This window comes from Bison bison, unplaced genomic scaffold (assembly GCF_000754665.1).
Source record: "Bison bison bison isolate TAMUID 2011002044 unplaced genomic scaffold, Bison_UMD1.0 scf7180017864289, whole genome shotgun sequence".
Classification (NCBI taxonomy): domain Eukaryota; kingdom Metazoa; phylum Chordata; class Mammalia; order Artiodactyla; family Bovidae; genus Bison; species Bison bison.
Genome location: NW_011494861.1, coordinates 20,612,216 through 20,638,463, shown reverse-complemented (window position 1 = coordinate 20,638,463; position 26,248 = coordinate 20,612,216). Strand labels below are relative to the sequence as shown.

Genomic DNA, 26,248 nt, shown 5'->3' with positions numbered 1-26,248 from the left:
ACTCCTAGAAGAAAGCATAAGTGGTAATTTCCTTGACAGTGGTCTTGGCAATTATTTTTTTGGATTTCACACTAAAAGCAAAGGCAACAAAAGCAAAAATAAACAAGTGGACTACATCAAACCAAAAGCTTCTGCATAGCAAAGGAAACCATCAACAAAACAAAAAGGAAACCTACCAAATGGGAGAAGATACTTGCAAATCATATACCTGATAAGGGGTTAGTATTCAAAATCTATAAAGACCTCATACAACTCAGCAGCAAAAAATAATCTAATGAAAAAATGAACAAAGCTCTGAATAGACACCTTCCCAAAGAAGACATACAAGTGGTCAACAGAGACATGAAAAGGTACTCAATGTCAGTGATCACGAGGGAAATGCAAATCAAAAACTACAATGAGATACCACCTCACACCTGTGAGAATGCCTGTCATCAAAGAGATCAGAAATAACCAGTGTTGGTAAGGCTGTGGAGAAAAGGGAACCCCTGTGCATCACTGGTGGGAATGTAAACTGGTGCGACCACTATGGAAACAGTATCGAAGTTCCTTAAGAAACTAAAAATAGGACTACCACATGATCCAGCAATTCTACTTCTAGATATTTATCTGAAGAGAATGAAAATACTCAAGGAGATATTTGCACCCCCATGTTCACTGTAGCATTATTTACAATGGCCAAGATAAGAAATGACGTGTGTCCATCAATAGATGAATGGATAAAGGGGAAAAAATGCATATATAATGGAATATTATTCAGCCATTAAAAAGAAGAAAATCTTGCTATTTGCAACAACATGGGTGGGCCCTGAAAGTATGCTGAGTGAAATAGGTCAGAAAGAGAGAAAAAATAAGGTGAATACTGTACAAACTTCAACTAGTAACTCATGGGGATGTAGGCTTTAGTAAATAATACTGCATTGCATATTTGGAAGTTGCTGAGAAGAGTACACCTTGAAAGTTCTCATCACAGGAACAGAAAGGTTTTATAACTATGAATGGTGACACATGTTAACTAAACTTATTGTGATCAGCTCACAATATAAACAAATAGCAAATCAATTATACACCTGAAACTAATATGTCCATTATACCTCAATTTAAAAAAACCACTTAATGTCCATCTAAGAGGGGACTCCCGGTAGCCCTCCTTCAGGAGGCCATGTACTAACTGGGGAGTCTGAGGGAGCCTCCCCATCCTGAGAACCAGGGAGGAGGCCAGATAAGGGACGGCTGGGTCTTCCCCAGGCTGGTCCGGGGAGTTGGCCTGTGCAGGTGGTGGGGGTGGGTCAGAGTCCCGCAGAAGTGTTTAGTAGAATCAAAGCTGGAGACCTAAGGCTCCCCACCCTTGCTGCCACCCAAGCAGCTGGGCTTCTGTTTTCTCTCCTGGAGTTTGTGTTGGTTTCCTTTGTGGAAAAGGACAGGCAGCCTAGGAGAGCATGAACCCCTCCCCTCCCCGCCAGCTCCCAAGCTTGGCACATGCACTGCCTGGACAGGGTTCTTCCTCCCCCCACCCAGTCCTTCTGACTTTTGTTTCTCAGGCCTCACCTGAGAAAAAGAAAGATGGTTCTCTTGGACTCGGCTCTGTGGTTGTTGGGGGCCTGGCGTTCCAGGTGTGGCCTGAGGGCCTCCAGCAGTCCTGGGTGCAGCTTCTCAGCCTCGTCTAAAATGAACAGGGTCTGGCGACAGTGCTCCTGCGTCTTCCTGATCTTGTCCGTCAGCTCCTCCTGCACAGAATAAGGGGAGCTGCTGGGGAGCAGTGGGAGGCACCTCCCGGCCCTGAGGGCCCTAGTGAGGCACTGGTTTTCCCAGGGTGTCTACAATGGATCACCTGGAGCTGGTTTCCACCACAGAACCACCAATCTAAACCTCTGGGGATGGAGCTAGGGCATCCTCTTTAACAAGCCTCCCAGGTGATTCTCCTGCACCCTGAGATTTAAAAGCCAACTAGTGGAGCCAGCCTGGGGAAAGGGCCTTGGGAAATGGCCCCAGCCCTACTTCCTCCCCTCCAGGATGAGGTTCCATCCCAGAACTAACTGCTAACTCACCCTCCCCAGGGGTAGCAGTCAGGCTCACACAGGGATAACAGGTAGAAATAGGCTCAGGTGCCCAGAGGCAGCCCTGTCTTGAACTCCCAGGAGCAGAGCACCCACCACCTTCTTCCCTGAGATCTCAGCCCAGCCTGGTGCCCGAGGGACCCAACTCAAAATTGGGATTCCGCACCCCGGCAGGATAGTAAGCCCTGGACGAAAAGATGCTGCTCTGCAGGGTTCCCCAGGAGAACAGGGCCGGCTCCTGCCCCAGGGAGAGGTGTTTTTTTTTTAATTAATTAATCTTTAATTGAAGGATAATTGATTTACAGTATTGTGTTGGTTTCTACCAAACATGAATTAGCCATAGGTTTACCCACGTCCCTGCCCACTTGAACATCCCTCCCACCTCCCTCCCCAAGGGAGAGGTGTTTGAGCAGAGCCCACAGTCTCCATCTACCTCTAGCCTTCCTGGTTTTTTACTTCAGCCCCATCTCCCCAGTGTGTGGGTATGAGAGTGTGAATGTGTCGATTTCCACAGTGGGGAAGCTGAGAGTCACAGGTGTTCTACTGAAAAGCCAGCTAGCTCTTTCTTGGGAGGCCTGACCAGCAGCCTGCCCTGCCAGGCCACACTGAAACTGCCATGGCAATCTGTCCTCAAAGTTACATAATCTTCCCAGGTTAACACACTCCAAATACAGAAACTAAAAGCCAAAGATCCACACAGTCACCTCTGTCAGGCTGCAGAGGGGTTTGGTCATTGCATGGCTAACATGTCTGAATGAACAAAACCCAAAATAGCAGAGCAGCAGAAACTTTTTGTATGTGATGAGTCCACCTGTTGGCACGAAATGAGTACTTTTGGGAAGCCATGGAAAAACCACTTATGAGAAGCCTCTTAAAAAAAAATTGTGGAATGCAACTTTCTGTCCAGTATAAATTATAAAGACATTAAAGAGCGCAGGGAAACAGCTTGAAGGAAGTACACCAAAATGCTAACTGGTTGTGTCCGTGTGGGGAGATTACGATAAAGTTTTTGCATGCTCTGTTTCACACTTCCTGAGGCATTTCCACTACTTCTGTTGACAAATTAAACACATGGATTCTCTGGTTAAGCTCAGGCCCTCTTGGGCCTCACCTGCTGAGTAGCTGTCTCTGAGGGTAACAGGTTTCACTGCATTGTCCCCCCCACCCTGCTGTCCTCCGACCCCCACACCGAGGGCTTGCTTCAGCCTTCCTCCCAGCACACAGGCCTGTGTCTCGGCTGCTCCGCCGGCCCAAGCCCTCACCCTAGCTCCTCAGCACAGCCGGCCTCACCTCGTACAGGTCCACATTCTTGGGGTGAGGGAAGTGCAACGTAGAGATGAACACCTTGACACAGTCGCTCCTCAGCCCGTCCTGGTACAGGTTTTCCGCCAGCATCCGCGCCACGAAGTTCTTGCCTGTGCCAGACCAGCCGTGGAACGACAGAGCCAGGGCCTTGTCCGGCCGGGGCTTCTCTAAGTAGCCCCTCACCGCCGTCAGGACCAGCTCCCGGGCTAGGTGCTGGCCGTGCAGGCGCACGCGCAGGTCCGCCTCGAGGCCTAGGGGTGGGGAAGAGGCCACGCTGAGCAGGGACACACAGATGCATCCCCCCCCAGGCTTGGTGATGGCTGAGAGACTGAGCACCGCTGACCATCTCTGAGGTGGGAGCCATCCTGTCTGGGGACTCCACAATAAGAAGCCACTGGGCAGACCTTGCAGTAGAAGAGATTCAGTGCTATTTTCTGAAGAGTTTGAGAAATCCACATTGATTTCACCCTTTCTGAAGGTTCTGAAGACACCCCCCTAGCAGGGTTGCAGAGTCCTGTCTGGAGGAGGAACCCAGCCCCCGACTACCATGAAGTTGCTCCTGCCTGGAAGTTTCAGGACCCCCTAAATATTTTATGGAGACCCCCTTATTTTATTCATCTCAATTTAATTCAGCCAACACCTACTGAAGCAGCTACTGTGGGCAAAGCCCTCTGCCAAGGCCTGGGTATGGGAGGTATGGTGGAGACAGGGAGGGTCTCTACCACGCTGCCGGCTATGGGCAGGCTGAGGCTGGGGCCCTATGCCTTGGCATTCCCCTGAATTGCCTCCTCCCCCCCGATTCCTGGCCCTGAGGGCCACGTGAGGTCTAACCTGTGAAGTTGTTGATGATCTTGCAGTCCCCTCTGTCGCAGCAGTCCCAGAAGCTGCAGGACCACGTGCTCAAGATATCCAGGTACTGCTGGCCCAGCAGGGCAAGGCTCCAGCCTGTAAGAGGAGGAGCTGTGAGACAGGAATGGAGCCCAGGGCCCAGGGCGGGCTGAACACTGCCTCCCTTCAAGCCACCAGAGCGGTTCTTCCGTCCTCTCTCCAGAACCGCTCCCCCCCGCCCCACCCCCTGGCTCTGCCCTGGGCCTTCCTCTCACTGCACCTGGGAGTGGGCTCAGGTGGCCTCTCCAGGATGAGGAAGCAGATGGCCTTGCTATAGATGCAGCTCTCGTTGCAGCAAAAGCTCAGTTTACTCAACAATAAATCTTGTTTTGTGCCAAAGGGTTAGTTACCCAGGCCCTGCCTGCAAGGAGTTTACGGTCTCCGAGGAGACAAACAGTAACTGGTGATTGCCATGCTTCCCACTTGCTCTGGATTGCAGAATCATCTGATCACGGCCAACCCCAAGTGTCTCGATTCTTTTGCTGCGGTTCAGTCCCTAAGTTGTGACCCCATGGACAGTAGCCAGGCAGACTCCATTCTTCTGTCAGATGTCAATTTGAATATACTGAACATTGGCAAAAACGAAACAAAAACCATTCACTGGAAATGTAGAACTTTTAGGGACTTCCCTGGTAGTCCAGTGGTTAAGACTCTGTACTTTCAATGCAGGGAGCATAGGTTGGATCCCTGGTTGGGGAACTAAGATCCCTCACGTCTGGAGGCCCTGCTCTCCTCTCCACCCCCCCAAAAAAGAACTTTTAATTTAAATGAAAGATGTTTCTAGTACTACTGCAGGATTATCACTACAGAACCTAGAGTTAACGACGTCCACTGCAAGGAGTCTCAGAGACCACCAGGGCCAGAACATTGATGTGACAACCCTGCCTCAATTTATCAGTGACAGAGAATAAATCAGAACTCAGGTCTGGGGGACTCGTAGCCCAGCTTCGGCTTCTGTAAGCAGCAGAGGAGGAGGACAAGGTACTTGGGGGGAGTGCCCAACTGGGGATTTTCCTTAAAGTCATCAAGAATGTGGGCAAGAGCAGCTCCTTGGAATAATGGCAGGGCAGTTTCGGAGACAGGAGGGAAGTGTAAGCCGTGTCTGGAGGAGCCAGGAACGGGCGAGGAGTGCAGCCAGGACCGCTCGTCTGCATAAGGACGCAGCGCCAGCTGCTGTGATGAGGGTTCCTGGTTCCGAAGAGGCTGCCCTGCTCTTAGCTCGGCCTAAAGGCTGGGCGGAACAGCAGAGCCGGCGGCTAAGGCGCTCGTCTGGTGATCGCGACGGCCCAGGACAGGCGCGAGGCTCTGAACGCCGCGGCCGGATCCCAGTGGGCCTCGCGCATCCCTCCCTCCCGCTCCCGCCCTCCTGAGCCTGAGGGTCTTACCTGGGGGCCGCGCCGACGCCTCCTCATCCTCCCCACAGCCCTCAGGCCACACGCGGCAGCTGAAGACAGCCCAGTAGCGTCTGGAGAGCGCGCCGGCCGCCCTCAGTCGCTCCCGCAGGCCCTGGAAGGCCAGCCAAGCCCTGGCCGAGCCCGCCTCCTCGGTCCCCTCCCTCGGCCTCGCCTGGCCGCCGTGTCCCCATGCACTCGGGGGCGGCAGCAGCAGCGACAGAAGCAGGAGCCAGAGCAGACGCTCTGTGTCCCCAAGCATGGCCAGGCCGGCAGCAGGCCCTCCACCTGGGCCTTCCCGGCCCTTTTCAGGGTCCGGGCCTGAAGGCGGGCGCCCGTACTTCCGAGGCCCGGATTGGCCGGGGATTGGTGTTGCCATGGGAACTGCAGGCGGGCCGAGCTTGTCTCCCAGGTGACCCAGGGCGAGACCGGTTGCGGCAGGAACCGAAACCGAGTGGTTCTTGAGACTGCAACCCGAGGCCACTTGCAGGCGCCGCCTAGCCGACTGGGGCCTCGCTGCCAGGCAGCAGTCTATTCTGGGTGATCGTGGTTGCAAAGAAGTTGAAGCCAGGCCTTGAAATGGCCACTGTCAATCACCTAGTTACTTTCGTTCGGCTCCGGTGGCCCACCTGAGGGCTATGAAGTACGGGCTCCCACTGGTGCCCTGTCCCGTGTCTGCAGATCAACTTCCTGCCAACCTGTTAAATGAAACCGGGCAACCATCTCACCGGGAGCTTGAGTTAGCCAGGGGAAGTCAGCCCTGGGCCTGGCTTCGCTACAAAGGGAAATGAAACAGAGCAGCAAGCAATCAGCAGGTTTCCACAGCTGGAGAAGGTAATGGGCTCCAAACTGGAGATACTTCCATTTTGGAAACTCCCCGAGAGTCATGGAAAAACCACGAGGTCTCATGTCAATGTAATCACAGCCTGTTGAAAACAAGCTAGACTGAGTACTGAATGCACTTTCTGGGCCTAAATTTGCAACTTTGAAATGCTGTGACTGAACAGCTTCTCAAGACACCGCTGGCATTAGACCTCTGGGCCTCTTTCCTGGGCCTCTCTTCTCCGTAACATGAGCATGTAACAAGCTTGCTAGATTTCCCAAGTACTTACTGCATTTTTTTCAAAGATCACCTGAGTTATTGAAGCCACTGACCTAAGAGCCATCTTGTCCTAGGAAAAAACTGGTGAATTCATGCTGATAAAATGACTAGTATTTACCCTGATATCTTAAATAATAATAATAATAATTCAAATTTTAAGACTGTGGAAATAATTCTCTACTGGTAACTTTCATGGAGGGTTAACTGATAATATTTGAGATTCGATTTTGAGTTTGCATTTCACAGTATAAATAAAGCAGGTCTCTTGGAAGTTCTTGGACAATTTGATTTCAAGACATCTTTTTCCTAAAAGACTCAACGTTTTTTTTTCAACCAAAGTCAGTCTCAGGTAGAAACAATGAATCCAAACACCAGTTGTAGGTAAGCCTCTATTTTCAGTAAATTTGCTATTTCATTCTCAGTGCTTGGAGACCCCTGGTTGTAAAGCTAGGAGCAATATCTCATGGATGATGGAGACATCTAGTGGCTCTTGTGAAAACTACAGGCATCTGTGTTTCCTTAGCAAGTAAACAATCCTGCTCTAGAATAGTCCAAGAACCATTGGCTTTGGCACTGCCCTGAAGCTTGTTAGAAATGCAAACTCAGGCCCCAAACCTACTCAATCAGAATATGCATTTTAGCAAACACTTTCAAAGAGCAAATGGGCACATAACACCTTTACTGAGGTCATCTGGATGGAACCTAGCTTTGCAATAGACAACCTCTCCACCTGCTGCAGGCCATCAAGAGCAATACCTGCCTTGAAAACAATCTTTACAACTGTTAACTTCATTCTCTTATTTCCTGGGACTTATAAAGCAGCTTACCTTACAAAACTCACCCATGCTAAATCAGTGGTTATGACCATACTTGTCTCTATTTTATAAAATGAGAGCTGCTAAAAATCATTTTTATAAGAAATACACTGGGTAAAAATAAGCCCATAATATTAATAGAACCACTCCTTCGCTACTCCCAACTGCCTTTTTAGGCTTCCATACTGGTCTTTCTGGAATGCTTGAGAAGAAAACTAAGCCTGAAATCTCACCTAGAAAAGGATCGTATAAGGTGAGTCAGTAAGGAGCATGTTCTAGGCTTCAGCCTCCCTTTTGTATTCAAGCACAAGTGACTAAAACTGGCACAAACAAAAATGCTACAAATCAAGTCAAAATCTTGAGAACTCTACTCAGTTGTCTGGTTGAGGTTTATGATGTTGCATTTCCATTGCAAAATTTAGAAGTCTGGTGTCCCAAGAATCACTATCAGGACCTGGTCTTGTCTTCCAGGCCTCTATGGTAATGTGCTGACAAGTTCTTCGGGATTAATAATTCTTTAAAGAAGCTGCAAGAATGGAGTTAAGTATTAAATAAAAAGCACCTAAGAGTTATCCTACTGAATATCTTGGTTCTGTCACAACCTAATAGGCAACTTCTGAAGGCTGAGAAGTGTAAAGAGAAGAAGTAAAGTGTAATAAGAAGTGTAAAGGTCTTATCTGTCGTTGATTCTGTGAAACAACCCCTGTGGAAGTTTATGCAGATGCAGAAGATGTAATCTTCTGTCCCCTAACAAAAATGGAAATCTGAATTGAAAACGATATACCCTGAACCAGCAAGTGGGGTGGGGGGATAATAAGAGGAAAACATGATACGCTGGTACTTATTAAAATCTTTATTCATTGTCTTTTTTTTCCAGAATTGAAACCCATAGAACACATTAGAAATTTAGGTGCATATCTGTCTTGTTTGATGTCTTACCAAGCACAACCTCTATTTGTGCAAGAGCTCTGAGAGGAAATCCTTGGCAGATTAAAACCGAGGGTCGTGGTTCTTAACACCTCTCTCTTAAGCAAATAAATTACTTCCTGGTAAATTATTCCCAGATTCCCCCCCTAAACATTTTGTATTTTTGAGTAACACCTTAGTTCCTTAAAAACCTGTGGCAGTATAGTATCCAGCCCCCACCTTTTCAACCCAGACTTGAGGAGTGGAAGGGAGGAAAACTGGCCCTCCCCTGCTGTATAGCAGTCTACGAGGCGGGTCTATCTGCCTCGGGCACCGGCCCTGGCTAGCACAGTAGGTGTTTCCTGAATGGTTGGTCTTTATGTCACTTAGGTTCACGCTCAGAGACTGAGAACCTTTTACTAGCTTCAGGTTCTTCAGCAACATAAGTCAGTGTTTCCCTGTGTGAAAATAAATATTTTCTTGTTAGAATACATATATGACTATATACATACATATACCTTGACTCATGTTTCCTGAAGCCCAAGCTCACAAAACGACAGATGCTGTTTACCACCATTTGAGGTGTGGTCATGGACTGGTCAAATGAGAATATGGAAGCTGTGGAGAAGAGAGGGTGAAGGAACACGGTGGATACGAGGGGAAGGCCAAAAGCCTCTTTTTTTTTTTTTTTTAAAAGAAAAGATGGATTTCTTTGGAAGAACATGCGGCTTTCAGGTGACACTGAAATTTTGCCATGTAGAGGATTCATCTTGCCCAAAACAGTATAAATGGATGTACCTGAATTCTCCCATTTCCTTATTACATTTCATTTCACATATTAATCCTGAGAGCAAATACAGAGAAATGCCTTATTAATATATTATTAAGGAATACTCTGAGCAAGTCAGATCCTGTCTATTAATTTGTTTTGCACAGAAAATTATTTACCCCAAACTAATAATATACCTTCATATTAAAGAAAAATTTTAGGATGAAACCTCTATACCCATATTCCCTCAAACTCTGGAATAAATATATTTAAAAAGTAGGAGGAGGAGTGCAGAAATGCTACTCAGTTCTGATTTTCTTAGTTTTATAATATTGAAATGTATCCATGTTTATCTTTAGATGTTAGCTAGGCATACCCAACTTAAGACTAACCAAAAACCCTTCCAATGACCTGTCTGATTGTAACAACCCTCAATTCTAAAAGATAAACCATAAAAAGGACAGTGTTAGAAAACTTTAAAAAACAATATGTACCTCTTTTTTGAATCAGAATATAGTGTTTATGAATTTTAGGACTAAGAGCTTATGGTTGGTTTTCTCCGAGATTTACCTAAACACACTTTTCCCAGCCTAATCCAATATTGACTTAGAACATAAATTTATATTCTAAGCATCAGTTCACACCACTCTCTTAGCACAATTCTAACTTTAACCACTATACATCTGAACACTTTTTAAGATCATATTAAAATAGGAGAATGAAGCAGTGTTTGGAAAAAAGAATGAGACGCTTTCAAAGCAGCCTTCCCTCCTGCATTTTTCCTCAACAGATCTTCTGCCTTCAGCATTATGAATAAAGTTCCCAAGTTTGAGAACAGTTCTTACTCATTCCACTGGGGCATACCAAAGAACAATATCAGGTGTTTGAAAGAATTAGTTCAACTAACATTTACCAAGCACAGCAGCTGACTACCTTCTTACTGGCTCCCTGATGCTTTGAGGTGAGCACCATCCAAGCCCTTCTCAAGCTCAAATGTGTACTCCCTGGACGCACACAGTACACGACTTTAAAACTGAAATCAGCGCCTCTTCCTGTTAACACTAGCTCAGTGTTTTGTGCTGATACGTCTTCTTAAATCCATTTTAAATAATAACTAAGCCCATTCTGTGTACATCTCCAAATGTACAAACTAAGTACAAAAGCATCCTAATTTCATGTTAAAGTAGTTACTGGGTACTCAGTTGACTTTCAATTTGAGAAAATTAGAGCATAAATTCTAAACCACTTTTGAAAGGGCGGTTACCTAAAATTGGTCTCCAGTGGCTGGCAGTAGATTTGTTCAACCACACTGTTTAAATATTAGTCTTTGCTTCACAGAAGTCAAAACCCAAAGAGTCCCCAGACAAAATGCAGGAGAGAAGCTTCCAGCTCTGAGGACGCACAAGTGGACTCACCAGGCCAGCTCTCCTCGCCCTATATTTTAATGCCACTGGTTACATGTCAAAATCACTTTGCCAGAACACACAACTTAGCCTGTTTTAGCAAACTGATATTTCAAAGTGCTAATAGAAGACAGAAGAACAATACTACCTCATGGGTTCAGAACCAGATTAAATGATGAAAACAGGGTATGACATAAATCAAAATCTTAAGGCTCTTCCTGGAACCACCTTAATTTTAAGGCTCAGAAGGCTTAAAATCTTTGTTTTTAGCCTTCTGCGTGGCCCAAATCACTAGACAGGTCCAGCCACCAGCAGGATGTGAACTATTAGCTACAGGAGTAAGCTGGCTTTTCTCCAAGAAAGACACAAATAGGATTGCCAGTCTCTCGGGAACAACAGCTTTAACAACTAAATACCTTGAAGACAAAAGTGAAAATTCATTTTGGAAATCAGGATGGCAGAGATCGCAGGCAACCGGACTCTTACCCAAGATGTTATCTTCAGTTTGCTTTGTTAATCTGCAAAGGATTTGCCTGTTTGGGGCAAAAAAGAAAGTAAACCTCCATAACAGAATTGTGCTTGGGTTGTAACAGCAGGTTCTCTACAGACAATTTTTTGGGGTTAATTTGGACATAACCATGAGAATGCAAATCTTACTTAGGTACAAGTCATGCTTGCTTTTATATATGTTAAGAACTTAAATACAGGGGAACCTGTTTTTCACTAATTCAATCACTTCCTTGATTCTGGTTCTACCAAGCAGGTCTCTCTCTCTCTCCTTCCCTCCTTTAAGAATCATCAAAAGCACTACCACCTTCTTACTTAAAAGCCCAAACATCCTTCCTGCTTTTGTCCTTCCTTCTAATTCTACCTTAACAGCATAGTCCCTACTACTTTGGCTCAACAGAATGCCAGGTTCCTTGCTGCCACTCCCCAGGAAGCAGTAAAATCCCCAATTTGACTAATCCTGGAAAAAAGGACTCAAGAGACTGCAAAGTGTTTTTGGAAGATCCACAAGTGTGGAGAAAGGACTATAAGGATGAACTCCAAATACACACTCCAGAACCAACCCCAGCATTAACCTAGTTGAATGTCACACCTCTCTTCCATCCTTTGGCATGAGAAATTAAGACTGACCAACTGTGCTGCCCACTGCTAGGATGGGCAAACGCCGAGGAAGTCTGAAGGTGGTTCAGCAGGTACGGTTCCATGGTCTGAAGCTTGTAAGTCTTTGCTTTAGCTTCTACCACAGCAAACACCAAAGAAATCCAAGGCCACCCTATCCCCTATTACCAGAACACGCTGCTGGCCATTTCCAATCCATCTCATACCATCTGGAATTGATTGTGCTGTTTCTCTATCTTTGTAAAAAGCAGTTTCACTTATTTTGTGGAGAACTACAAGTGCGAGAGAGGCATCCTGTCTTCCACCAACACAGTGTCCATCCCAAACTGGTCAGTGCACTGCTTGACGGTGGCCAGGACGCTCAGGAGCCGCTGCTCCACAGCATCCAGGTGTGGGTCAGAGAGCACTGGGGAGATGGGGTCGTGGGCCATGGCGGACTTTAAGGCAGACTTCAGCACACCATTCTTCAAGGAGTTCAGTCTGTTCCAGGTGGACACACGAATGCTGGGAGAAATAAGTTTTAGAACAGGTTACATAAAGCCTCTCACTGTCAAATGGAGACTGAAGCCTGCTTGACAGACAAATGTAAAGAAGTAATTATGTAAAATATCTCAACTAGAAAAGCCATTTCTGTTCTAGAAGCAGCTCTACATTATGAGTGACATTACCACATTTTGATATTTCCTTCTTAGTAACTAATAAGAGATACACACAATATTTACACATGTTCACTGCAGTGCTCTTTTTAACAGGAAAAATGTGAATCTGAATGTCTGAGAACTGAGAAATAGTTAAATAAACTATGGTTCATCCATTCAATGAGAAACCATGCAGCCATTTAAAGCAGTTACGAAAATTCAGTGGCATGAGGAAATGCCCATATAATATTGAATCAGGGGGGAAAGTTGGAAGGAAATTGTTTTACTCCAAATCTGTGGGGAAAGAAAATGTGTGTATAAGCACACACACAAACATACACACATGGTTAGAATGAAGTACTAGAGTGTTAACAGAAGGTATCTTTACATTTTAGCAAGTAATTTAAATTTCCTTTTTATGTTTCTGAATTAAAAATTCTAGCATTAATCTTACAAAGAGAAAAAGTTTAAGGGTATCTATTTTTTTAAATTATTTTTTGCCTAAAGCGGATCTTTTATTTGAGAAGAAAAGTACAAACTCCCCTGTAGGTAATGCAAGAACTACTAGGCATGCGTTAAGGCCTGACTCTGCATGAGGCCGGCAGCCTGTTCTGCAGCCATCTGAACAGGAAGAAAATAAGGATCTTTGGCTAAAGCATGGAAGGGATGGACAAGCACACAGGCAGTGTGGTTTTCCAATTCTGAAAAATATGAGTGCCTAGAGCATCAGAATTTCTCCTGCATGACAAAAGTATCACTTGACTTCCTTTCACCTCCAAATCCACTTTTCATGTATGCCCTGCTCTTGTGGACAGAGGTCCTCTAATTATCTCTTCTCTTAGGCTTTCTCAGTATAGGATGCTGGAGGGAGATGCTTCTGGCTGCTGTACAGGCCAGGAGTGTTCAGGGAAGGTCATCCAATGAAGCTCTTCCCTGGCCACACTCCCAGAGTAGACAGGTCCTCCATGACACTGCAGCTTCAGCCTGGCTTGGCAGTAACTTTCCTAAGGCCCTCTTGACATGGAAACCAGAGCCCCAAGGCCACGCACCCATGCTGGTACCCTTATTCCCTTCGCTGGCCCACAAATAAGCCTTGCCTGTAGCCTGGAGGGTTTCTACTGAGTCATGGCTCTCTGTGTACAGGCCACGTCCTGCGGATTGCCTGTTCCTTGCCTGCACTCTGCAGGGTTGCCTCCTGCACGCCCAGCATCTGCAAACTAGTGCACTTCTCTGCTAGCAAGTGGGCTGAACTATACCTTCTCCACTGAGGACCAAACCCAGCCTTGGGGCGGAGGTGGGGGTGGGGGGTCTCTTCCAAATTGGTTACTCTGCCTCGGCCCTATTTGTGTATCAGAGGGTTTAACCGTCCTTTATATTAAACTTTCCCGTTGAACACACCATGTCTTTTCTGTCTTCTAACTGCACCAGACTGATAGTACTGATTAACACAAAGACATCTTCCTTCACAGATGCAGGTTCTGACTGGATGTATCACTGCTTCCCAGTATTAATGAAGATAATTTAGGGTAGCCTAGGTAACACTTTCTGCAGAATCCTGTTGTTATTTAAGAAAAAGAGAAAGAAAAGAAAAGTAAAACAGACCAGCTGCCAGAAGGGGCAGTCTCATGCAATCAGTGTCTCTCTGGGAGTTGACCAGTAGTATCCAAGCAAGGTAGGTCCAAGCTGATTCTTGGTGCTCATGCTTTAAAGTCATACTGGCAATGCTGATCTGAAACGGAGCTCCTTAGAGCCCAGTCTTTATCTCATTTTTTTGATTTACTTTTGAATTTCTTTGTTCTCTAACATAGACTTTCAAAAAATCAATTACTAAATACCTAGGGAGGGCTTCCCTGGTGGCTTAGAGGGTAAAGCATCTGCCTACAATGCAGGAGACCCAGGTTCAATCCCTGGGTCGGGAAGATCCCCTGGAGAAGGAAATGGCAACCCACTCCAGTATTCTTGCCTGGAAAATCCCATGGACCGAGGAGCCTCGTAGGCTACAGTCTATGGGGTTGTAAAGAGCTGGATATGACTGAGCGACAACACATAAATACCTAGGGAGATAGCTATTTTTGGTTACACAACTTCTGACTGAGATAAGCAAACCACAGTGGGTTGTGGTGGTGAGAGGAAGGTGAACATAGCAGAGCAACTAGGGGCAGGGCCTGCACTGGATTCTGTAGGGGAGCAGGGACTATATTCTGATATTAAAACAAACTGATATACATCATTAAAGAAACTGATAATTTCTATTCATATAAAACTCAAAATGCTGTCTAAGCCTTGTTGTAGAAATCCTTCCCTGATCCCCTACATACCAGGATCTCCAGGGGGTTCTGGGTTAGAAAAGTACGAAAAGCACGCAGGCAAATGCATTTGATAAAGTAACTTACATGCAACACTGATAGAGAGGGGCGAGAATGCTTCTCTCATCCAGCGAGGGGTTCCCAAAGCTGAAAATTAAATAAAAACTTAGCGAGTTAAATGAAAGCACCAGTTCCCTTCTTAGCATCAAAGTAAGAACAAATTCTATAAGAAACCCAAATGTGATCCTAGATAATTTTACGCCCACACAGCTCAAATCACTTAAATTAGAAATAAACAGGGTATGACCGATTAGACACAGGATTCCTAACAGCCTGCACTGCAGCGCTGAACAACAGATACACTCCTTTACCAGGGTCCTTTCTCCTGCCAGGACACTGCAAGGTGCTGGAGCATGACCGTTGTGACGAAGTGTGAAGTCCACAGACGGAGGGAGAATCTGAAGACCCCCACACTTGAGAAAGTTTTACGGGTGCTCAGAGAAATAAAGGCTATTCATATTAGGTTCTCACAAACAAGTAGAAAGTCATTTCCTGTAAAATGAAGTTATACTTGTTCTACTCCAAAATTACCAATAAGAAAAGACTTAGATTATCCTATTCCCTACAGCAAAGAATATGGTCAGATTTAAATTGGAAAAAACTGCTCACAGAGGCTGAGAAAATGGTGATTGGAAGCATATATAAAAATGCCTTAAGCAGTAATTCAGAGTTAAAAAAAAAACTGATTCTGGAATAACTGTCAACCTTCCACTCTTTTCCTAGAAGCTCACCTTAATAGCTGGAGGGTCTGATAGCCCTCAGCACAGTGCAGGCCCTCGAATAAAAAATGGCAAAGGCAATTATTTCCATGTGTATTTCCACAGCACACATGATCACTTTTACAAGTAAGGATAAAGGTATTCAGGAACTGAAAATACAGTGTAAATGAAAACGAAAGACGGCACTGGCCACTTCCTGCTGGCCTCGCACTCTCTGTAACTGTCACCACCCTCCATGGAACATGAGGGGCCTGGTGTTCAGTATGAGGTGGTGGCCTGCTTAGTAAACGCTGCCCAAGCATTCTCTGCTGAGGATCCATGGCTCAGCTTATTCTCAGCAACCGACATTAACAGTTAGTGACCTAGAGTCTGGACAGTTCTGGCTCCAAGGAAGTATTCTATTTAGCAAACACTTATTAAGTATAACTAAAAGTGTGGCACTTAACTGGGTACCATGGGGAATGCAGAGTGCAAACTGAAAATACAACGTGCTCTTCAAATAGCTCAGATCTAAATAAGGACATTTCATTTATTCAAAATTAATAAAATTGTCTTATTCAAGATAGTGACTTGTCTTTATAATCACTAAACAACTGCTCTCCTACTCATAATAGAAAAAATCTGGGCCTAGACTGCCATAAAAATAGCAAAAACACCCTATCAAGTAAATTAATTTTTTAAACTGCATGACCCTTTAGATACTATATATTTAACAGTAACTAAATTTCATGTTCTGTTAACTATGTATTTCTCAAGATTCTAAACATCCTAGTCAAGAAAGAATGATATAAGTAGCAATAAATACAAGACTTTGGTTTCCAGTTGTCCATGAAGAGAATGAGAATCTTTGACTCCTTGGAAAAAATGACTTTTCCATTTTTATTAAAGTCTTAGATCCCTGAGGGTGAAAGGAGTATAAGCTCTGAACAAGCTGGAAGGATGGGTGCCCATGGCAAAGACCCTGAGTGGGAACAGGAAGGATGCCCTCTGTCGAGTCTGTTCTGGAGGTTTCCCAGGACATCCTAGACAGCATCCTTCTTGTATATACAAGACCCCTAATACAAGGAGATCCAAACAGTCTATCCTAAAGGAGATCAGTCCTGGGTGTTCTTTGGAAGGAATGATCCTAAAGCTGAAACTCCAGTACTTTGGCCACCTCATGTGAAGAGTTGGATCTTTGGAAAAGACTCTGATGCTGGGAGGGATTGGGGGCAGGAGGAGAAGGGGATGACAGAGGATGAGATGGCTGGATGGCATCACCGCCTAAATGGACATGAGTCTGAGTGAACTGCGGGAGTTGGTGATGGACAGGGAGGCCTGGCATGCTGTGATTCATGCGGTCGCAAAGAGTCGGACACGACTGAGCGACTGAACTGAACTGAACTGAATGGAGAGGGAGAAAGTCCTGCTGGTCCTACCTTTTGGCATTATCAAGAAGGATGAGCATACTAGCACCTTCATCGTCTTGGAAACTCTCATAGTGATGGCGGTCAGCATTGCCAATCAGGTAATCAAAGACAGCTGTATCAATGATGTCCAAGAGGCGCGGGCCGGAGTCATAGGGAGATGTTTTCTTCACAGCATCGCAGTAGCTCTCATCATACTCCCACCTGGAGGCAAGCAGCACGGGGGGTGTTTACTGAGTGTCAGCACCGCATGTAGCATTGTTTAAAATACAGAGAAGACAAAGTCCCAGACTAGCAGGTTTCCCCCGAACCATCCATAGTCCTTTTTATTTGTGGACAGAACCCCTGGCTCCTACACAGGGTCAGCACCTGATTAGGTACGGGAGAGAATAAAGTAATGGCTCACAGGAGCATTTACCTGGCCAATTTGCCCTCTCGGTAAGTCCTGCCCCATGGGTGTCGGTGTTTCTGTAAAGGCCACACATCTGGAAGCCAAAGCGTGACAGACCCCTCCATCGTGTCTCCGTCAGCACAGGCTGGCTCTGTTTCTCGGCAGTAATAACACTTCCCATAGAAACAAGTATTATTTCCTAAAGGAGAGAATGGAACCAAATACTTTAAGAGAAAAAGGATGACTCCAAATTCTCTGCAAACAATGCAGAAGAGAGCAGCTCTATGTGAAAACAAAGATCCTGAACTGATTTCAAAATCTTTATTTTCTGTATAGGAAATAAAAGCACATGGTATAAAAAAAAAATTCAAAAGGATATACATGAAAAGATAACTCTCTGTTTCCCTCTCTGCCCTGTCTACCCAATCCCCTCCCAGAAGTCAACTACTGTCACAAGTATCTTTCTGAACTCACTTTAAATAATGGCCTCTTCTCCTTTGACAGGACTGACATTTTGGCCAGAATGCCACGGGGAGGGAGAGAGGGCACAATGGCCCAGGACTTTGGTTTACATACTGGTTGGGGAGTGGGGTCTTGAGCAAATGAGTAAACAGACTGAGGATAATGGGAACCAGTTTTCTAATAGATAGATAAGGGAGTTTAACACATACAAAGGGAGAAGGCCAGAGTAAATCCTTCGCTGTTGAATTATAACTGAGGATACTGGTTTAAACAGATGGTTTAATACACAGAGATATAGAAGAAGACAAAATACCAATGTTTGTGTGTGTATATCTATGCATAGATATACACACACATGTATATATATCACATATGTTTTCTACCTCTGCCCCTCTAGAAAATCTAGAAACAGTGACACTCAGGTAGTAATGAACACACCTAGCACTCATATATTAGTTTCTAAATATTGTTTTGGTGCTATATTAAAAATAACCAGGGTTCCCTGGAGAAACAGATGATCCAAGGGCAGGAGCAGAGAAAGTACAACATCAGCCTGGGTCATATTGCTATGCCAGCCATAAGGAAGCACTCAGAGAATGATGGGAACATTCCAAATGACAGGAGACAGTTTGTAGGGATTCCCCCTCGCCAAATCTGTGACAGTTTGATAATAGTAACATTGTTACTGAGTAAATTAAGAGCCTGCATGCTCATAGTTTTATAAATAAATAAGTAAATAAAAGTGAGGCAAGGTAAGGGGAGGTCTACTCGTCAACAGAATGGCAACCAGTAAGTCTAGAAGACTTAGCAAATCACCATTTGACAACTATCACAGTAGTAACTGATGTGGGCAAGAATTATCAATGAATGCTAAAACTGCCGGGCAAAAGTTTGGTGAGGATATAATGTTTATCCAGCTTTGAGTTTCTCCCTACAAAGTACTCAGTAATTACTTAGTGAAAGTGAAAGTGAAAGTGAAGTCGTGTCCGACTCTTTGCAACCCCATGGACAGTGGCCTGCACCAGGCTCCTCCATCCACAGGATTTTCTAGGCAAGAGTACTGGAGTGGGTTGCCGTTTCCTTCTCCAGGGAATCTTCCCAACCCAGGGATCGAACCCAGGTCTCCTGCACTGTAGACAGACACTTTACCATCTGAGCCACCAGGGAAGTCCCAGTAATTACTTATTAACAAGTATAAAACACTGGAGAAACCTTGCAGACACTCACCACCTTCATCAAGTGATGAGTTAACATCACAGGTAATGGGACCAACATCATGTGCCTCCTGATACTATGCACCGAGAAGTGAACAATAGCACTTTGTTGGCATTTTCACTAAAGTCTTTAAATCATAATGAAACATGAACATCAGAGATGTTCCAGAAAGTAACCAGCCTGCACTCTTCAAAAACCTCAAGGTCTTGAAAAACAAGAAGAGTGAGAAACTGTTTCAGCCTGATGGAGGCTAAAAAAGACATAATAACTGAATGCAACTGAATACAATATCCTAGATTAAATCCTGGATGTTCACAGGCCATTACACAGACACATGGCAAAATCTGAATAGGGTCTATGTGATTAGTGATATTGGATCAGTGTTAATCTCCTGATTTTGATGGTTGAACGATGTTGTGTACAGAAGTGCCCTGGAAGTTGCGATATACTCACTCAAGTCTTAAGGGAGCATATAATGCAGTAATAGATATTCATGTCTGCAACCTGTTCTCAACCGATTCAGAAGTATTAACAATTGGGAATCTGGGGGCGGACTCCAGATCATTTTCTGCAACTTTTATGTAAACATAGAATTATTTCAAAATAAAAACTTAAGGTAGGTAATGTTTTCTTTGCCCTCCACCTCTATGAAATATAACCATTAAATGAGCTAATTTCCTATACCTATAAAACCTCACATACTATTTTAACAACTGTTTATGTCATTAAAAATAAACATGTATAGGGGTCCTTGAAGAGACAAACTTATTAGTATTTCCACCCTCTGGCCTAGTACACACTAAATAGAAACTAATCCACTATACACTCCCCTCCCCTAAAGTTGACTCTATCACTCTCGATTACTTCAAAACCTCTGCCAGATAAAAAGAGATTTGAACACTAATTGAAAGAAACATCATCCTTATAATGTTTAAAATTATAATATAAACTTAAAAGTTTAATTTGACCCATCAAAAATACCAATGGGTCTTTTATGGGGTAACTAGATATGACAATTTTAAAGGTCACAAGAAAAAACATAAATAAGAACTGTTAGAAAACTGTTAAAATAACTGCAAAGAGAAGGGACTAGATTTATCAGATATCAAAAAATAGTATAATGTCTCATAATTAAAACATAGACCAGCTGAAGAACAGATATAATGTCCGACGGAACAGAACAGAAAGTCTAGAAACTAAAGCTAAATAAGCTGAAGAAAATATATTACAGAGGAAAAATAAGAGAGTCTTTAATAAATGCTACTGGGGCAACTGATAGCCATCTAGGGGAAAAAATAACAACAGTGGAGCCATACTTCATTATCACTCCAACAATATCAAAACCTTAATGTGAAAAATAAAACTACAGAAGTACTAAAAAAAAAAAAAAAAAATTCTTCCATAATGTTGGAGTGAGCAAGGCATAACTACGATTCAAAATCAGAAAAATCTATCAGAAAAGATGGATTGATACACTGAAAACAAAAAATTTCTATAAAGCATGTGTAAAGCAATTATCCTTCAATTAAAAAATAAATTTAAAAAATTCTATAAATCAAAAAAAAAAGAAAAGAAAAAACTAAGCAAAGTCAAAAGAAATTAAAGAATTGGGGAAAACATTTATATCTCATATCACAAAGAGCTATTATCCTTCCTAAGTATGAACTCTTGTAAATCACGAGGACCAATGACAGAGTTAAAAATGACTGAGGATATGCAAAGATAAAGAAAATACAAATGGCTCTTAAACAAATAAAAAGATGCTACATGTGAAACAAACAAAACCCGAAGTTTGGTAATATGTTGTTGGTGAAGCTAGGGGAGAGGCATTCTCATGCATCATTGCTGAGAAGGTAAACTGGTTAAACATCTATGTAAAAATATATGTGCCCTTGACCAGCACTTCCACTTCCAGATATAGTTGATCATGCATGAAATATGTACAAGGTAATTCTGGGCAACACTGGTTGTAAAAACAAAATATCATAACTTTTAGGTCCAACAAGGGACTGGTTAAATGAACTATGGTGCATCCATGCAATGGAGCACGTTGTAACTGGTAAAACAAAAAAAGAATGAAAAAGCTCTTTACATGAAATAACAGATTTCCAAGATGTATTACATAAAAGAATAAGATGCAGAAGCATGTACAGTGTGATACATATTGTATAAAATGGTAGAGTTAGATAAAAATATATATTCATATTTCATACAAAAAGGACATAAAAAGAAATTACTAATAGAGATTGCCACTGTAAGTAGGGAGAAGGAATGGTTGGATGAAAGTTTTTTCATTGTACTCCTTTGGTATTTTTAAAAAATTGTGAGTTGTGGGAATATATTATTGATAAAAAAAAAAACACAAAAGAAAACAAAACATTGCTTGGTGTAGGAAACTTGCTATCTATGTGATGAAATCCAAACTCCTGAGCTTGGTAAATAAGACCCTTTATAACTGAATGAAGTCAGGTGTACAGTCTAGGGGTGTGATCTCAGGTTTGCGGGTTCAAAATATAGACTATATACAGTCATTAGACTGCAAGACATTATGCATGTAATTTGACTTCTCTAAACTTCCTCAATAAAATGGAGATAATAGTTCTTCAACCCACCACTGGGTTGTGAGTGAGTGAGATAATCTCCAGTAGTGCCCAGCACAGTGCCTGACACACTGTCAGAGACCAGTCAATGCCAGCTATTTACTATGAATAATACCTTTCCAGATTTCAATATTCTGGTTTTATGGCCATGAACCTGAGGTTCTCAATCTTTCATTATTCCTGGATGCACCAATTTTAAAAAACTAGTTTTCTGATGACCTTAATCTCCATGCTCTCCTGGGACGAACTACCACTTATGATGGTAAAATCTGTACTTCCAGCCACACTTCTTTCCTAAGCTGCAGACTTTAGATTCTAAATGATTAGTTAACATTTACTCCTGGATATTCCTGTCAAGGTAAGATTCTGCACCCAATATCAGTGAGTGTGGGTTTTCCCCCACCACCAAGCAATTCCTGGACACTGGTGAGGTCACAAGTTAATTTTAATATTATCTACCCAGAGGTAGCATCAGACTCCACAGGTTAAGGGCTCAGTTCCATAAGCCTTCCACTTTAGGTGACAATCGCAAGTGTAGGTTGTCACCTGTGCTTCCTACCAACTGGCTATAAACCAGGGGTTCCTATTAGCCCGTTAGGGTTTAATCTGCTAGGGTAAAGAATATATAATGGGGAGAAGACAGTCTCTTCAATAAATGGTGTTGGGAAAACTGGAAAGCCAGATGCAAAAGAATGAAACTGGACAACTATTTTATAACATACACTAAAATGAACTTCAGATGGATTCAAGACTTGAACTTAAGACCTGAAGCCATAAAACTACTAGAAGAAAACATAAGCAGAAAAGAAATGTGGTATATATATGTGTGTGTGTAATGGAATATTATTAAGCCATAAAAAAAAGAATAAAATCTTGCCATTTGCAACAACAATGATGGCCCTTGAAGGCATTACGCCAAGTGAAATAAGATAAGAGAAAAATAAATCCTGTATGATCTCACTTACAGAATCTAAAATAAAATAAAACAAAGAAAACAAGCTCAGGGATAGTTGAGAACAGATGGATGGTTGCCAGAAGCTGAGGGTGGGGGGTGGGAGAAGTGAGTGAAGGACATCAAAAGGTACAAACTTCCAGTTATAAAATAAATAAGTCATCAGGATGTAATATACAGCATGGTGATTATAGTAAACTGCCGGGAGCCGGTGAGGCATTCCACTCGTGACAAAGGTCATGAGGAAAGAGGCTCAGCATACGCAAAGGCGGGATCGAGCCTCAGGAGTCCCCCCGGATATTCTCGAGCATCTACCCCCCAAAAAACCAGAGTCTGCCTACTTTATTGCTTTGTGCTCTCACCTCTGACTTTACTGGGGGCTGTCCCCTACCACCATCTTGCTATCTCTGTCAAAGAATTAACTTACAGCTCCAATTAATAAAGTTCCTGGGCAATTAGGAGTGTTTAAATCCAAACCCCTCAGATAGCTCTCTAACTCGCCTGACAAGTTTACCGGGACTCCTAGAGCCGTGCATACGATTGTTTACAGTCTCCCAGCCTCGAGAGGCATGGGAAGCTTAAGATATTCAAATAGCTTAGAGCCTCTCAGAGTTAGAAACTGTCAGAATAAAACTAGTAAAGGATTTCATTGATGAACCAATGTTTGTTGCCAAGTTTTCACATCCCCTGAATTGTATCCTTGAATATGTATTAATTAATAGTTGGTATGTAGAAAAAATAAGTAGTGGCCTTGGTGTTAGTAACTTTAGACCCTTAAGGTAATAAATTCTTTTCTTTGTTGTAAACCCATTACACATCCGCCCTATAGGAATGCAATTTTATCTTCGGAAGATGGCGCCAAACCTTAAAATAATTACTCTTAGAGAAAATAAGTCTTTGTTGATAAGTCCTTGTCAAGAGTCATAAAATGTTAATAGGCCTTCTGGCCAGAAGATGATGTAAATCACCTAAACCATTTGTATACGATAAATTTGCAGGAAAGAAATCCTGGTTTTTGATAAGGGTCAAGGACTGCTGACTTCGCATCCCCTATTATCCTCTATGTGTAACTTAGGGTATAAAAGCCCCTGTTAAAAATAAAGCTACGGGCCTTGCTCACCAACGCTTGGTCTCCCCATGTCATTCTTCCCTTTAACTTCCGGCTGAAGTCTCCATCTGGAGCGCGGATATCCTCTGCGACCATTTATTTGCCTGGGCTTCTAAGACCCACTCGAGAAGGTGTCTAAGGTGGGGCACCTTCCGCTATTCGAGAGGGCGCCTGCGGCCTACGTAAGTGGTGCAAACTTCTTGTCTTGAAGTTTTATTGGTCTCCCGCATAAACCAAGCTACTCAGCCTCTTTTCTCCACTGAATTTTCCTACTGAGCTATCTTCATTCTATTACTCTTTATATCTTTGATAAATATGTAAATAGTCGCTGACTCCGTCTCCCCTTCGAATACCCTGGATCAGCCAGGGATGGTCCCAGGCAGTAAACAATAATGTACTGCATATTTGAAAGTTGCTAAGTGAGCAAATCTCAAAAGTTCTCCTCACAAGAAAAACAAAAAATTCTGTACCTATATATGGTGATGTTTGTTAACTAGACTTATTGTGGCAATCATTTCACAAAATACACAAATACTGAATAATTATGCTGTACATCTGAAACTAACATAATGTTGTATGTCAATTATGCCTCAATTAAAAAAGTTTTTGCTAGGACAGCTCCTAGGTGTCGAGAAACCAGTTTACTTCCTAGATTACTGGCTTATTACAATGGAGAGCAAGCAGCAGCCAGATGAAGAGATACACAGGGGGAAGTCCTGAACAAAGAAGCTTCTGTTCTTGTTTGGGGCCTGGCATAAGGGCACATAGAAACTTCTGGTTCACCAACCGGTAAAATACCCCAAACCCTGTACTACTGGATTTTTATAGAGACTTCCTTACCTGGACATGATCAATTACTAACTCCAGCCACGATCAGTTATTTCCCACCCTTCGCCCCCTCTCTGGAGAAAGTGCAAGGTACAGTCCTGAAAATGCCAAGCTTCGAATTATGGCCTGATCACTCACAGCTTCCATCCAGGAGGCATCCAGGACCCACCCAGAATCATCTCAATAGAATAAGGTATGCTCCTAGTGTCCTGAGGTAGGAATTAATAAGGGATTCAGGAGCCATGTATCAGGAAGCAGGGTCAGAAGCCAGTATATCTATTTCTTATTGTTTTATACAAAGAAACAAAATACCCCAAATTACATTATCTTCCTTTGCTCTATCTCCCTAAGTCTGTTCCTTTCTGTATCTAGTCATCCAACCCCAAAATTTTAGAGTCATTCTTAAAATTTTTTCTTCTCTCACTTGTCACACTTAGCTCAAACGTTTACCAAATTCTTTCCATTCTAATTCTTAAAGTGAAGTGAAAGTTGCTCAGTCGTGTCCAACTCTTTGCGATCCCATGGACTGTGTACTCCGTCAGGCTCCTCTGTCCATGGAATTCTCCAGGCAAGAATACTCGAGTGGGTAGCTGTTCCCTTCTCAGGGGATTTTCCCAACCCAGGGATAGAACCCAGATCTCCTGTATTACAGGTGGACTCTTTACCAGCTGAGCCACCAGGGAAGCCCAAGAATACTGGAGTCGGTAGCCTAACCCTTCTCGAGGGGATCTTCCCGACCCAGGAATTGACCCAGGCTCTCTTGCATTACAGGCGGATTCTTTACCAGCTGAGCCACCAGGGAAGCCCAGATCCTAATTCTTGAGTATCTCCTTAATCTTTCCATACCTGGTCCCTGCTTTAGTTGACTCACTGCATGTGAATCTACAACAGCCTCCAAAGGCTCTCATCTCATCTTGCCTCTTGCCAACTCATCCACCACAGTGTGGCTACAATTAGTTTTCTAAAACTCAAATCTCATCTTTTCATATTCAAACTCTTTCAGTGGCCTCCCAACGCCTATGGAGAAAGGCTTTATTACTTCAGCTGAACTCTGCAGTTTCCTGAGCTTTCAATGTCCCTCTCTCATTTCTTGTCACTGCTCTCTCTGCTCTGCCTTCTACCTGCAACAAGGTTAACTCAGAGAGCCTGTGAACTGGATGGAAACAAAATTACATTTTCCTTTTCATTAATTCCTATCTAAAACTTAGCATTTCCTTCAAGTATGATGGTAGGGAGCAAACCATAGTATTAGCATTAGCTGTGATTTTTTTCCACCAGAAGAAATCACAGATTTTCATATCATATTAGCATTGTTGCAGATCCCGCAAACTATCAGTTAGATTTATGGTCTGAAATCATGGTAGTTACTAGGTCATGCTAAATCTTGTTATTTAATGTGTAAAATAACAAAGCACATGTTACTCTATCACAAAGTTGCTTTTTATAATTTTAAGTCAAAAATGTATACTTCAATATTGTTGGTTTTACTTATAAATCTGTGTATTTTATGTATTTAAGAAAGGACAGAAAAGCTTCTTTAGGCTGCCAAAGGAATCGCTTGCACAAAAAACTCTAATAAGAGTTCTTTTCCAAACCTGGAGTGTTCTTTTCCACTGCACGTTCCTGCAGGACTGCTACTCTCTCATTAACCTGGTTAAAACTGTCACCATCCCTGACTTCTAGACCCTCTCCTCTGCCCTTCCACAGTCCCACAGGCTCTCTGTAAATGTCTGGCTCCTCCTCCTTTAGACAAAGCTCCTGAGCGCAGGAAGGTGTGATTCATTTTTGTATATTCAACACCT

General features: G+C 43.4%; 2 protein-coding genes across 3 annotated transcripts in view; both read right to left on the bottom strand.

Annotated features, from left to right (window-relative positions):
• Positions 1-5,981, bottom strand: part of TOR3A (torsin family 3, member A) — a 26,639-nt gene extending 20,658 nt beyond the window's left edge. The window contains exons 1-4 of the mRNA XM_010850136.1: positions 5,636-5,981; positions 4,194-4,307; positions 3,348-3,613; positions 1,549-1,727 (exon numbers count right to left, since the gene is read on the bottom strand). Coding sequence (XP_010848438.1) covers positions 1,549-1,727; positions 3,348-3,613; positions 4,194-4,307; positions 5,636-5,903 — 827 coding nt within the window. The 5' untranslated portion in view covers positions 5,904-5,981. The remainder of the gene's footprint in view (positions 1-1,548; positions 1,728-3,347; positions 3,614-4,193; positions 4,308-5,635) is intronic.
• A 2,407-nt stretch (positions 5,982-8,388) lies between these two features.
• The window catches only part of FAM20B (family with sequence similarity 20, member B), a 38,385-nt gene continuing 20,525 nt past the window's right edge, over positions 8,389-26,248 (bottom strand). For both annotated transcript variants that reach the window (XM_010850135.1, XM_010850134.1), the window contains 4 exons: positions 17,309-17,480; positions 16,903-17,094; positions 14,793-14,852; positions 8,389-12,265 (listed from right to left, as the gene is read on the bottom strand). In XM_010850135.1, the coding sequence (XP_010848437.1) occupies positions 12,034-12,265; positions 14,793-14,852; positions 16,903-17,094; positions 17,309-17,480 (656 nt within the window). In that variant the 3' untranslated portion in view covers positions 8,389-12,033. The remainder of the gene's footprint in view (positions 12,266-14,792; positions 14,853-16,902; positions 17,095-17,308; positions 17,481-26,248) is intronic.